Below are 13,612 nucleotides of genomic sequence, written 5' to 3' on the forward strand. Positions count from 1 at the left end.
CTGGATGCCTTCCTCTGTTGCTCTCTGCCTTGTCCCCTTGAGGCAAAACCTCTCACTGAACTTGAGGCGTGCTGCTGTTTAGGTAGACTGGGCTGTCCAGCAAGGTCACAGGAGCTCCCGTCTCTACCCCAACTCTGGGGTCACAGGCATTCATAGCCATTTCCAGCTTTTATGTAGGTGTCGGAGATGCAAACTCGGGCTCCTCCTGCTTGCACAGCAAGCGCTCTTACCCCTTGAGCAATCTCCTCAGCCCCTAGCTGTGGTGATTTAATAGAAGAGTTAAATACAGTTGGCCTTAGGGAAGAAAAAGCGACGTGACCAGTAAACACAGAGTCTTTTGTCTTCCTTTTGGGAGTGTGGGGAAGCAGTGAAGCATGTGGCATCGAGGGATGCTTGCTATGTGCCAACCTCAAACTTATGGAAATGATCAATCCCGCTTGGTCTGTTCTGTTTGTGTTGTCTTAGATGCTGACCTGAGGGAAGACAGAAGAGACCCCTAAACATTTCAAAGTCTCCCTAAGGTGGTCAGTTTTATTTCTTCCAGATATTAAGCTGCAGCTGATTGAAAAGGGGGTTAACTCATATGTGCATATTGTACATGTTGGAAGTAGGGTTCCTGCCTTCCTGAAACAGGAAACCAGCAAACTCCACCAACAGGCAGATGTGTGCACCAGCTAGATACTGTATGATAAGGAGAGCTGAGACAATAAGCTTCCCAGGATCCAAGAAAAACACATATATAGGAATGAAGGACAATTAACTAACGTTGACTGTCCCGGGATTCTGAATTTACAGCCTTTGGGGAATGTGCTAAGTAGTGAATTTACCTGTGGATTATTTTTCCCCTGGGCAAATTAACACTATGGCACTTATATATGCAGAACAGAAGTCTCAGATAAATGGTAAATTGGAAATCTAACCAGGTTTATGAATGGCAGTCCATATCCTACTTGTCTCTACATGGAAACAATTCATAGAAACATGGAACAATGGGGCTGGAAGAGGCCTTAACGCCATCTAGTCCATGTCCCTTATAATAAAGAGGGAATGAATGCAGGGAGAGAAGATACCCACATGACCACTCAATGTGCCACATGCAGAAGGGACCAGAGTCCAGCGACTTAAGCAAACACTTTCTGGATTCCACTCTTTGGCCTATCTCTTACACGGCACTAATGACATGTTGTGTTTGTTGTATGACAACTTGACTGGTCACAAGATGGAGTGAGTAAAGCAGAGTTCTCTCCCATGTAAGTGGACCTCATCCCATCAGCTGAAGGCCTGCATAGGGAGGAAGGCTTTCCCTCGGCTAAGAAGAGTCTCCACTCACTGCTTTAACAGGGGCGGCGGTCATTCCTATCCTTGGCTTCAGACCTAAACGTCAGTCAACTCTTGGTCTTGAGCCTATAAACTCTTGGTCTGGAATTCACACCAGTTGGCTCTCTCGGGTCTCCAGCTGGGAGTCACATCTTAGGATTTGTTAATGTCCATAATGTTGAGAGCTGGTTATAATTGATTGACATCGTATTATGAGCTCCGTAATGCTATGATAGAGCTGGAAAGGTCTTGTTGCACAGTGGTACATAGATGTTGTAGCCGTATACATTACCAGTATAAAGAAGCCTACTTCACTGGCAACAGGATCAAGTATACGGAAATCAAGTACATGTAATATACAGTGGTCAATAAATGGTAACTGCCCCCAATACCATCACCCAGTACACCCCAGTACTTGGTGTGTTCAAGCTCCAGACAGGGAAAAGAAGGTGCTATAGAGGTTAGGGAGCAATGTAGAACCTCTTAAGGATGTGGACTTAGAGGTCATTGTTAAAAGCTGTGTCACATGACCCGTAGCTCTAAAAGAGGCTGAAATAGTGTATCTTAGCTTTTTACCCTCGGAGGACTGTGAATGGCTTTGGGTAACCAAGATACAATCTCTGCATCCCATTTAGACAGTTTTCACCCTTTTATTCTGTTAAAGTAGAAGTTTATTAGAGAAACTGTATGTGTGTGTGTGTGTGAGCGCATGTGTGCGCGCACGTGTGTGCACATGCACGTGCAGTTATCATATGTCACTTCACAGTCAGATACATTTGTCATTAGGGAATTTTGTCATTGTGTATGTAGGAACACAGTATTCTTACTATGGTGAGCTTACTTTATAGCGTATAACCACTATGCTCTAGAATCATAAAATATGGCATAACGAATGAGTAATATAATCATTTATTGACCACTGTATATCCTTGAGAAACGAGGAGGAACTAGAGCCTTCCCTAAGGGCTATGGAAAAGGCAGGCTGGTTCCACTCCAGATCATAGCCTGTAAGAGGAGGGGGGGTCACCGAGGGGGTCCCCTGTGACTTCTGGCACGACCCTAAAGTAGACTGAATCTTGGTGCTGTCTGCAGCAGATTCAACTTTTCCTACTCACCATGTAACCCTGGCTGAACTGGAACACCCTCCAGAGACCAGGCTGGCCTTGAACTCAGAGATCCACCTGCCTCTGCCTCCTGAGTGCTGGGATTAAAGGCCTGTGCCACTATGGGTTCTGGGATTAAAGACACATCCCACTATAGATTCTGGGACTAAAAGTGCCACCACTTCCAGTTCTTCAAGTTCCTTTTCATGAAAAAACCACTTATACCTGCTGTTTCTAGGATTCTAAGGGGCTCGTGGTCCTTTCTGAGGAGCAATCGCCCCTCCACAGATGGCGATGAGAGAACCCCAGGTGGCCCTGGCATGGTGGAAGAACAACCGGGTTGAGCGAGCAGACCTGAATGGGAGACCTGGTTCTGTCACCTCTCTCTTTACATCATCCCAGAGACGTACCTCTGAGCCCGTCCTGAGTTTGGCTTCCCAACTTAGTTATAAGTACTGACATAAAATGAGATAATGACCATAAAAGACATCTAGCGATGTAAACACCTTACAGAAGGAAGGTTGTGGCATACAACTTGATTGTGTGCAAACCAAAGCTGGTAGGTTCAAAATGGGGACGGCGCGTGAGGAACTGGAGAGCCGTTCATTATCTTTATGGCATTTCTTTTGCCTCTTCTTCCTCCCTGGGGGAGTGAGAGCTGCGAGGTAAGTGAACTCCATCTGATAAGGCGCCGCAGAAGAGGGTCTTATGGAACGAATTTGAAAGGACCACAAAGACAAACTACTACTTGGTATGTTTATCGCTCAGCTGTAACTGTAACATAATTCAGGCTTCTTACTGTATGTCTCTAACAGCTCTCTGGCCTTTCCTATCCTTTTAATTACATGTTTAATGTCACCTGTTTGACATATAGAGTCCCATGATGCCCAAAGCCCCACAGATCTTAAATCTCCCCTTGTCAGAAGACAAAGTGACCAGATGAAGAGAGCGGCATGCGCCCTGTTCCACTGACCAGCGTGCACTTCAGTAAGTGCACATCAGGACAGCAGGAGCACAGCCGAGCTCCCCAGACCTTCCAGACACCACCATGGAATGCTTCCGTCAGCGTCCATCCCGCCTACCTTGTCCTGTGTTTGGCATCGGATGCAGTCACACTCAAAGCAGTACTGATCCCTCAGCTGCTTCCGGCGTTCCTCGCTGGTCATCAGCATGTCCAGGTAGCAGATAGTGAGCTGTGGGAACCGAGGAGAAGGTTTGCATGGCCGCTCACTGCTACTTCTTAGAGTAAGACAGCAAGAGGTGGGAGAGAAAGGAGCTCCAGGAGCGCTGACTGCCTCCTCCCCTAGCGATTGTAACGATTGTAACGTGGTTTTATTCTTGTCTGGCCTGCCATTAGCATACAGACATGACATGCTTAATTTAAAGAATTAGGTTTATAACCTCGACACATGTTTGTCCTTTATCTTTGTCCTTTTGTTTTCCTTTCATCAAATAGTAAAACATCAGGAGTTATTTCATATTTAGTGTCACTGGGATTTGGCCATTCTATGGCCCTTGATGATCAGAAAAGCCAGTTTCACTCCATTTTGAGGCCCCAGTCTTCAGGTAATGCCATGGGCATAAACGTGTTTCCACTGATTGAGTCCCCAACACTCAAGAATCAAATTCACATTAGAACAGAGCCCTTCTCCCCATCCCCATCCCCTGCAGAACCTTTCTAATTAGGAGAGGGTGGGCAGTAGGTTGATTTCCTGTTGTCTGAACCCTTTGTGTCTCCCTTGACCCTAACATCCAAAACCATCAGGAAGTTCTGTTGGATCCACATTAACAATACATGCAGAACTGACCACATTTAATCTTTCCCAATATTACATCCCAACCTGTCCTACCACCATCTCGGGATGGTCTCCCTGTCCCCTGCCCTTCTCTCCCAAGAAGTAATCTCTGCCTTCTACAGTCTAGCCTTCACCACAACTGAAGTCAGACAGGCTTTCTTCAGTTTGAAATACTGCAATAGCGCCCCCTTTTGTCTGAGGAGAGCCAAGATCTCTCAGTGCAACCTGAGCATGGCCTCCGGGACTGTGTAGGCTCTGGTCAATGATGAATTGGGGGAAGGAAATACAAAGTCCTCATTTAGAAAGCTGTTTACTATTTGGTAAGAGTGTGTGTGTGTGTGTGTGTGTGTGTGTGTGTGTGTGTGTGTGTGTGTGTGTGTGTGTGTGTGTTTCTAATGATAAAACATTGTTTTGTTATGTTTACTGTTTAAAAACATTCATTTTTCAAATCTGGTAAAAATATTAGTCTGTGATGGCCCAGGTAAAATATGGGTTTTCCGTCACTGGGGACTGAGAAGCAAGAGCTTCCTGTATGCTGCACCCGCTCCTCTGAGTGCATGCCCCTCCCTGAACATTCCCTTCCCCCTTCCCCCTTCCCCCTTCCTCCTTTCCTGTGGCTCTTGCTGCCCTGGCCAGTCTGGCCTCTTTGCTGTCCCTTCATATTCTCACTTCAGGCCTGAGTTCTCCCAGATCCACCAAGGTGGCCTCCCTGGTCCTTTTCCATTTCAATCAAATCCCATTTTCTCAAGGAGGCGTAACCTGCAGCCTATTTAAAATAACAACTGGTTCCCACCACACCCAGCATTCTCCCCCCCTCCCCCCTCTGCTTTATTCTGGTAATGGATACCGGCTTGTACTGTACTGTATACAGGATTTATTTATCTGTTTTCAAATGCAGGATGCAATTATGGGGGGGGAGGGTATTGTAGGGAGGAGGGAAGCAGGGTCATCTGTTGATAGAGTTGACAAAATGCCCCAGAGCGAACACTCCATGTGGCTTTTCTTATACTGAAAACAAAGCACCCGTGTCTACTGAACAGGATTTTACTTGTTTTAAGTCAGGGTAGGGCAGGGAAAGCCTCTGACAGAAAATGACTTGAAGGTGGCCTCCTTGAGGAGTAGGAAGTCTGGCTGGCCACATAGGTCAGACCCACACTGTCACCAAGGGTGACAGAACACAGGACCTGAGCTGACTCCCTGGCTTACCACAGGGTCTCCAGTTAGGAAGCTCGCCCCAAGAGTACATACAGATCTGGTCTTGTGGAACAGCTCCTGTGAGTGCTGCACTCCTGCACACAACACTCCTGCACACAACAGTGAGAACCTGAAAAGGGCTGGGATCTGCCTTTGGCCCCACTTGAGCCTGACTCTTTCGCCTAGACCAGGGCAGAGGACATTCGTGGGGTGGCAGTGGAACCTACAGAGCCGGCTGGCTGGCTTTTTGTGCTAAGACGATGGTCACTGCTTCATTTCCACCATCTTTCTCTTGCGTCTTGATATGAAGGCTGGGGTGGAGGGATGGGGTGGGGGTTGGGGCAGAGGGAAAGGACTACAGTGTAAGGCCAGTTCCGTGACTCCCAGAGGGCACTGTGCTCCATGGTCCAGGCAACCCATCTCTGGTCCTGGATGGGCCCACACACGGGTGAGGGGGTAAACTGTTTGATGACTATGCTCCCTCCAGAATTCATTCTAGGACCCTGTTTCTCAGCCCAGCCTAAAGACCATGAGTCATTACTGCCCACTGCTGTCAGGTCAAGCCAACGGCAGAAGCTCGTGGGGTAATTACAAGCTACTGTGAAGCCACCAACTCCACAGTGTCTGACTCCAAAATTGCATTATAAGGGCTAAAACTCAAGAGTGACTGCACCAGGCAGGAAACTAGTATTTCGTTTAACCCCAATAAACAGGGTCTCATGGTCTTTCTGGGTAGCCTGTAATGCCTGAAGCCTTTACCTAAGCAATGGCTTTTTAACTGGACTCCCAGGGGCTTCTTCTACCTTTTACCTTCTAAACTGCTCTAAATGTGTGTGTGTGTGTGTGTGTGTGTGTGTGTGTGTGTGTGTGTGTGTGTGAGAGAGAGAGAGAGAGAGAGAGAGAGCGCTTCCTGACATCCACAGCCACAGCAGACTGAGCCGTTCCTCTATGTGAAGACTTCAGACAGCTTCTCCCTGCCTCTGGATGGAGCCCTATAAGGCTTTTCTCCTAGACTGTCTGTAGGTCTACTTCTTAGCCTTGGCGTCTTTTCCTGTGCCTCATGTAGTCTTGACTGTACAGCTGTCTCTGAAAGGTGTGGCACTACCATGATCCTGTGGCCAGCTGTCTCCTTTCCTCACCCCCATCCTTCATGGTTGGTTTAAAAATGTCCCCTCCCCTGAGAGAGGGACTCCCTATCCCCTCTGTGCCTCTCGTGCCACAGGCACTGTACCAAAGCTGAGGGGCTCAGTGGCAAAACCATCTCCAAAGCACGCGGCTAGCTTGAGACGGCAGCTCAATCATTTTATCAGGCAAAGATAGAAACCTTTATTAAAGGCTCATAGATTCGCAAGTTTAAATGGAGTCACTGTTCGCTGCACTCATGGCTCATTTAGTGGGCCCACACACACAAAACTTGGTCATTGATCAACTGAAGCTTTAATGGCACAGAACAAAATCACATTAAAATATTAATGCTCTGACCATTGCCCTGCCATTTAAGTGTAACTCTTATGGGAAAAAAATGCACAAATCATTTCCAGCTTTAGAGCAGTTTCACAGAGGTTTCGCAAACTTGGTTATGGTGCCTCTGTTCAAATTTCAGAGCGGAGAAAACCATTTTCCCTGAAACCATCTTTCCCATCAACAATGGAGTGCAGAATAAAATCAAATCTTGTTTTCATCTTTGTAGTATATTGTCACCGTTGCACATTTTCCCTATACTGGCTCCCAAGTAAAAAGAAAAAAAAGCACTTCATTTTAAAGTCAAACCCAAATCTATCCCTTTTCTTTGTCATATAAATTCTACTAATTTTGGCTACTAAATATTGTGTTCCTCATCTCCTCTATTCTGACCCACCGCCTGGTCTCCTGGCTTCAGACTGTCATTGTCAACTCTTGTCTGGAAGGACAGCCTGATCCTCCTTCTCTATACAGGTAAGATCTTGCTATACCTCCCTTCTTCTAAACTTCGAGGAGGCTCATTGCCCAGCCCTCATCTGCCTGTGAATATTTACTAATAGCCTCCCACATAGCAGACACTTAGGAAATTCTTGGGTGAACAGCATTCTGTGAAAAAGGCCCAGACATGGGTCGGGTCCCCATGTATTCTCCATTCCTGGCTCACTGAACTCTCCACTCCTCCCGTGGCTTTTGTCTCCTTACCTGGAACACTGGTCCCTGCCTCACCTAACTTTATCTCTATAGATCCTTTCAGATATAAAGGCCACTTCTCTATATGTGCCCTTAACTGCCCCCCAACCCTGTTACCTTTATATGCCTTGGGTACCCTGTTCTGGGTATCTAGGAAGCCCTGGCACACTTACGCTACCGTACTTCATATATCCTGTTACTTACTGCCTCTGTTCTGTGTCTCCTCCTTTCACCTGAGAAGGTCATTCTGATACACGGATTCCTCAGAGTTTCTGCAATGGCCACCCAGCTAGAAAGCCCTCTGTGAGTTTGTTACATGCTCTAGCAAACAAAGATTACTGAATGAAGAACCAGACGGCCCTGATTCCTAAACACTTGAAACAAAAATTGGCATTAGGGATATTGATATGTTCAATTCATGCAAATCACTATCCTCCCAAGGGATGGGCCCCAGAGGATGCTGAACTGATGTGTTAGTTACAAGAGCTCCAAGAACTCTTAAACTTCAAGAACTGAAATAAGATTCTGGACTTTCGTGACTTTAAACATCCTTACGTTGCAAAGTGCTGCAAACGGTGTTCGTGTGAAGGGCCAGGGACAAAGGTGGCCCAGAGGATGGTTTTATGTGGAGAGAAACACAAGGTAGAAGATTTCCAAGGTCGTTACTGTGAAAGTCTATTTTTATCCAGCTCTCCTTGCAAGCAGGCTACCATGACCCCATCACAGGTAGGAAGGACTTCTATGTTTCTTCCTGGAGCCATGTGGCATACCTAAAGAGGTCTGGCAGCTGAAAAATGGCCCTGTAGCACCACTCTACGTCTGGTTTTACCTTTAGGCTGCCTTCTTCAACATGCTAAACAGCACTATGATGCAACTCAGTGATGCAGCATTTCCCTGCAAGCATGAGACCCTGAGTTTGATTCCTAAGACTACAGAAACAGGAAATAATAAACAACCAAAAATAGTGCACACACACAAACACACATATACAAACACATACACAAACACACACATGCACACACATATACACACAAACACACATATACAAACACATGCACACAAACACACACAAAGACACACACACATGCATACACATATATACAACACACCCACACAGACACATACATACACATACACAAACACACACAGAGACACACAAACACATATACACAGACACACACACACATAAACACAAACATACATACATACAAACACACACTGATACATACAGACACACACAGATGCACACACAGATACACACACAAACACAAATATACATACACACACAAACACACACAAACATATCAGACACACACACATACACAGACACACACGGAGACACATACATACACACACAAACACACCATAGACACACACACACAGACGAACACACACATATAAAAACACACACACATACACAGACACACATACAGACAGACAAACACACACATATAAACACACACACATACACATACACAGACACACATACATATATAAATACACACATACATGGACACAGAAACATACACAGAGACACATACATACACATATAAATACACGCATGTACAGACACAGAAACATACACACAGATATACACATATAAACATACACACACACACACACACACACACACACACACACACACACACACGGTCTTCCAGTTCAGGCACTTCTAGTCTTCCCTTGAGCTTATATCCTGGCACTTATATCCTACCTGGTTCACATTAAAACAGAGGAGCCTAGTGAGCAACAGAAACAAACACAAACTTGACGTGAGAGCATCTCCAAATGTTTAATGTACTCTTGTCACCAACTTAACTAAAGCTTGCACCTGACAATAAATAGAAATTAGCTTCCTTAGCCATGGCCTTAAAATGTCTTCTGTACTCCCTACCTCCTGCATGACTTTGGTCCATGGAGTCAGTTTTAAAAGTTTGGGACATAGTTTTGCTGGTCATAGCCATGCAGCATTAACTGGGCAGGGCCTAGAGACACATGTCTTCCTGATGACCCACACCCTCACAGAATGACAAGCTATTGCACCCAATGCCCTGCAGAGTTAGCTGCTGAGCTGGGTTGGCTCAACCAATAGAATCAAGTCACCAGTTCCCAGGTATGGAGGACAGTGCTGGGAGACAGGGAAAGATGCAAGACCCGACTGCCTGGCCCTGTGAGGTGACTGCTGAATTGAAAAGTCACCAGGAGCCAGGATAAAGGCCAAATGCATATTAATAACCACTAAGGGGGACACAGTTCAGAGGGAACGCCCTTCCCTCAGTCTGGGAAATCAGAAAAGCTTCATAGACAAGAGGGTGACTGAAAGGGCCTTGGAGGGCACATGATATGGAGACTACTAGAAATTGTGCCGGACAGAAGGACAGACAGATGGCTACACACAGGAAATGCCATTCACCAAGAGGTGCACAACAGGACCACAGGCTGTTCTGTCTTCTGACAAGTGGATGCAACAAGGGCCTAGCAGACCACTCTGCGTTGAGGACAGTCCTTGGTAAGCATCATAGAGGGGAAGCACCTTAGTCTTCAGGGCTCAGCACTGAGCTGGACCAATTCCTCCAGGCAAGAAGAACCATTTGCTTGTTGCCCCAAAGACAGAGGATAGGGAAACGTGAAAGAAATACCAAAACCAGATGTTTGCTTATTTTTAAAACTACCTAAAAAAAAAAAAAAACCAGGAAGAATAATCGGTAGCTGAGCTTAGAAAACTTGAACGTCTTCTCATAGATTTTCTTGTTTGTTGACATTTTTCCAGTGGTGGGAAGTGAACCTGAGACACTGTATGCTCAGAGCTTTACCACTGAGAGATATCGTAGACCCTGTTGGGTTGAAACAACAGTTGCTCTTGCCTTTGGATGACATACGATGATTCATCTTGTCAACGTGACTATATTAAGGTACGACTAGGAAATTATGAAAGCACACCTCTGCTACATAAATCCATGAGGGAGTTTCTGGGGACAAGCAGATCAGGAGAGCACTGACATGAGCATGTGCAATCGATTGGTGTATTCAGAAATGTGAATAGACTGTTGGGGAAAGGCACACTGAGGGAGGTGGGGCCTGGTTGAAGACATGGGTCACTGGAAAACTACCGAGCTCTGCTCCCTCATTACAGCTCCACTCTGTCTACCATGATGTGATCTCAGTTGTCTTCGTGGTCCTGAAACAAACAGCCTTTGTTACTCGACCCTGAAGCTGCAATGTGCTGTCTCGCTACAGGCTCAGAAACATGGAGCCAACTAGGCATGGACCGAACCCTCCAAAACTTGGAGCTCAATGAATCAATAAATCACTCCTCTTTCAAAGTTGTTGATGTCAAGTCACAGAGGTCCGAAAGACCCAAGCACACCAACAGTGCTAAATGTAGACATTCCCCTTCTAGTCCACCTTGAGGTCACATGACCCCAGAGAAATGACTTTAAATTCCCCATAGCATGGGCAGTGAGCCCAGTTGTGTACTGACTGGTTCTGACAACTGAAAGTTCAGCAAAAGAGCCTGTGTGCTTGGTTGAAAATAAGTTTGAGGCGAGTCTTGTCAAGGCCAAATCCCTGTCTCTATGAAATACGGTATCTAAGTTTAGGCTTTATTGGAGGAGTGCTGTGTAAATGCCATAAAAACTTACGGCCCTCCAGTTTCCTTGCAGTAAATATCCACTTTAGCAAATTGGAAGGCCAGGAGGAAACAGACTTCTGGAAAACGTGAGTAGAGACAGAGCTCGGCACCAGGAGTAACTGCACACAGTCCACACTGACTCTGTGTGGCCCAGCAGCAGCCCTGGACCGGGCTATTGCCTGTGAGATCTCAAGCTTCCATAAAGGCCCTTCACCTAAAACCTGTCTCAGTAAAGGTCCTTCACCCAAGAAGCTGGCTTGGCCACCTACACTTGCAAATTCTATTTGACCCTTGTATCTGTGCTGAAACTATCACCCAGAAATGCTGGTAGGTTTACAAAAGCCCAATGGCGAAGGCATAATAGAGTAAACCATGTCTGCTTTCTAATACAGAATTTAAAATATCTTCAAAACGGATTTCCTGACTTTCTGGGTAAGCACTGAGGAACGGTACTGAGAAGCTGGGTTGCCTCTCTGGCCATGTGCTGGGATGTGACAAGCAGCTGGACTGTTGCTGCCAATGGAGACTTAATGACCCCCATGCTATTATAAGGTAGACAGCCTCAGTCTCAAAAGAACAGCTTTCAAATACATGTCACAGGACTATCATCATGAAGAAACCCAGTGACCAAGACCAAAAAGTATGCATAGATTCATCTACAGTTTGGTGTATGACTGTTTGAAATGTCTTTGTGGTGTTAGGATAGTGAGGAGTTAGTTGGAGCTGGCCATACAAGGGAGCCAAGCCGAAAGGTTCTGCCGAGAAGAGAGGGCGGGCAGTGGGAGGCACGGGTTTCCTTACCTCCTCTCCTGCCTCAATTTCTCGCACGGCACGAAGTAAGAGGTGGGGCCCGTTGAACACAATGGAGCAGTTGGGGTCACAGCTGTGATTCAGCAAAGACATACTGAAGGAAAGAAAAAAAGAGGGGGGCCATCAATGCGCAGAGTTAAACAGGTACATCAAACGGACACAACGGTCGAAAGACACCCGGGAGGGGCGGGGTCTGAGATGGGTTTGATGGAGAAGACATGAAGATTGGGTTCTTGGAGCATTTATGGGCATGCCCCTGTCCTGCTTCTCATTACACAGCTAATTAGGGAAGTCTGATAATAAGTCCTTTCAGTCCTTTTGGGGGATGGGTCACTGTAGATACCACCCGATATGGTTACCCAAAGGAAGGGGGTACAGACAAAGCAGGTCATGAACAGATCATCTCTACAATAAAGGGTGTGACCGAAGTCACAGCAGTCACCCAAGGTGCCAATGTGGGTCACAGAGGGTCTCACTGCTGAGTTCTGGTAGGGAAGGGCTGTGGCACTGCTAGATGCTCACACTGAAGAGAAATCAGAAGTACGTGCTCTTAGTGTGTCCTGATGCATTCTGGGAAGGAGCCTGTCACTTCCTTTACCTAGAGGTTTCGAGGGGGAAAGGCAGTGCCTTTATACCATCTGTCTCCGTGAACTGACAATGGTTAGGATGAGCATGTACTGTGTGGGAAATTCTCGCTCAGTATTGGAGCAGGGTGACCAGATTCAGCCGCCACAACAAGCTTGTGGGGATTATTTACAGGTGAAGAGACCGATGCCTAAGGACGGAATCAGCTTCTCCAAGGATGCACAGCTTAACTGACTGGACTGGAGCCAGGAGGCCTGAGGGCTGAGTTGCTGCTTTCTGAAGCCTATGCTATGAATGGACAGGACCTGCAATCTACCACATGTATGGGAACTACACAGGAGGCTGAGTCTCAGGCACTGAGAGGAAACTGTGTTTGAATCCTAGGAGCATAAAGACAGAATGAAAGTCAGCTCCGGGACAGAGGCTGCCATAGAGATGGCTAAGGAATAATACAGCAGGCTTCTCTTGAAGGCTCTTAAGCCTCTTCTAGAAGTGACTGGAAAGTGTGCTACCACCAAAGTCAAACTTAGCCTATTGGTACCACACCACCAGTCTAGCGGGATAACCGTGTGCTTCTGCTCAAGGGATGGAGGCCAGAGTTCAGGGGAGACTTTGTAAAGAAAACCGAATTCCAGCACCATAAGCCTGAACCTACCCCAAAGCGAGCCTAAGAACAGGTAGTTAGATATGAAGCCTGCCTTGTCTTAATAGCACAGTGTATAATGTGTGTTATAAGACTTACCACTTTTATAGCCTCGTGGAACTCAGTACTACGTTTTGAGTTTGGCTATTGAACTAGAGACTACAAAAGCCTTTCTAATGACCTCCCGAGAAGCTGGAGAGCTGGGTGGGGGTTAGTTGGTTTGGGATGTCTGCCATACCTGGGGTACAGGCCAACGCCGACCTCCTGCATCTCCGCATTGCAGATGGTGAATGAGTTGCAGATCACCTGTGGAAATAAGAAGAGATATATTAGTCGTCCACTGGAGGAATCTCACAGGCAGGAGCACAAAGACCTGGACTTG

The 13,612-nt window shown here is 46.5% G+C and overlaps 1 protein-coding gene across 4 annotated transcripts in view; it reads right to left on the reverse strand.

The window, feature by feature from the left end:
• The window catches only part of Smyd3 (SET and MYND domain containing 3), a 556,948-nt gene that overhangs the window by 119,810 nt on the left and 423,526 nt on the right, over positions 1–13,612 (reverse strand). For all 4 annotated transcript variants that reach the window (NM_001025762.1, XM_039090987.2, XM_039090988.2 and 1 more), the window contains 3 exons: positions 13,469–13,536; positions 11,994–12,096; positions 3,503–3,613 (listed from right to left, as the gene is read on the reverse strand). In NM_001025762.1, the coding sequence (NP_001020933.1) occupies positions 3,503–3,613; positions 11,994–12,096; positions 13,469–13,536 (282 nt within the window). The remainder of the gene's footprint in view (positions 1–3,502; positions 3,614–11,993; positions 12,097–13,468; positions 13,537–13,612) is intronic.

The sequence above is a fragment of the Rattus norvegicus genome, chromosome 13 (assembly GCF_036323735.1).
Source record: "Rattus norvegicus strain BN/NHsdMcwi chromosome 13, GRCr8, whole genome shotgun sequence".
NCBI classification, from domain to species: domain Eukaryota; kingdom Metazoa; phylum Chordata; class Mammalia; order Rodentia; family Muridae; genus Rattus; species Rattus norvegicus.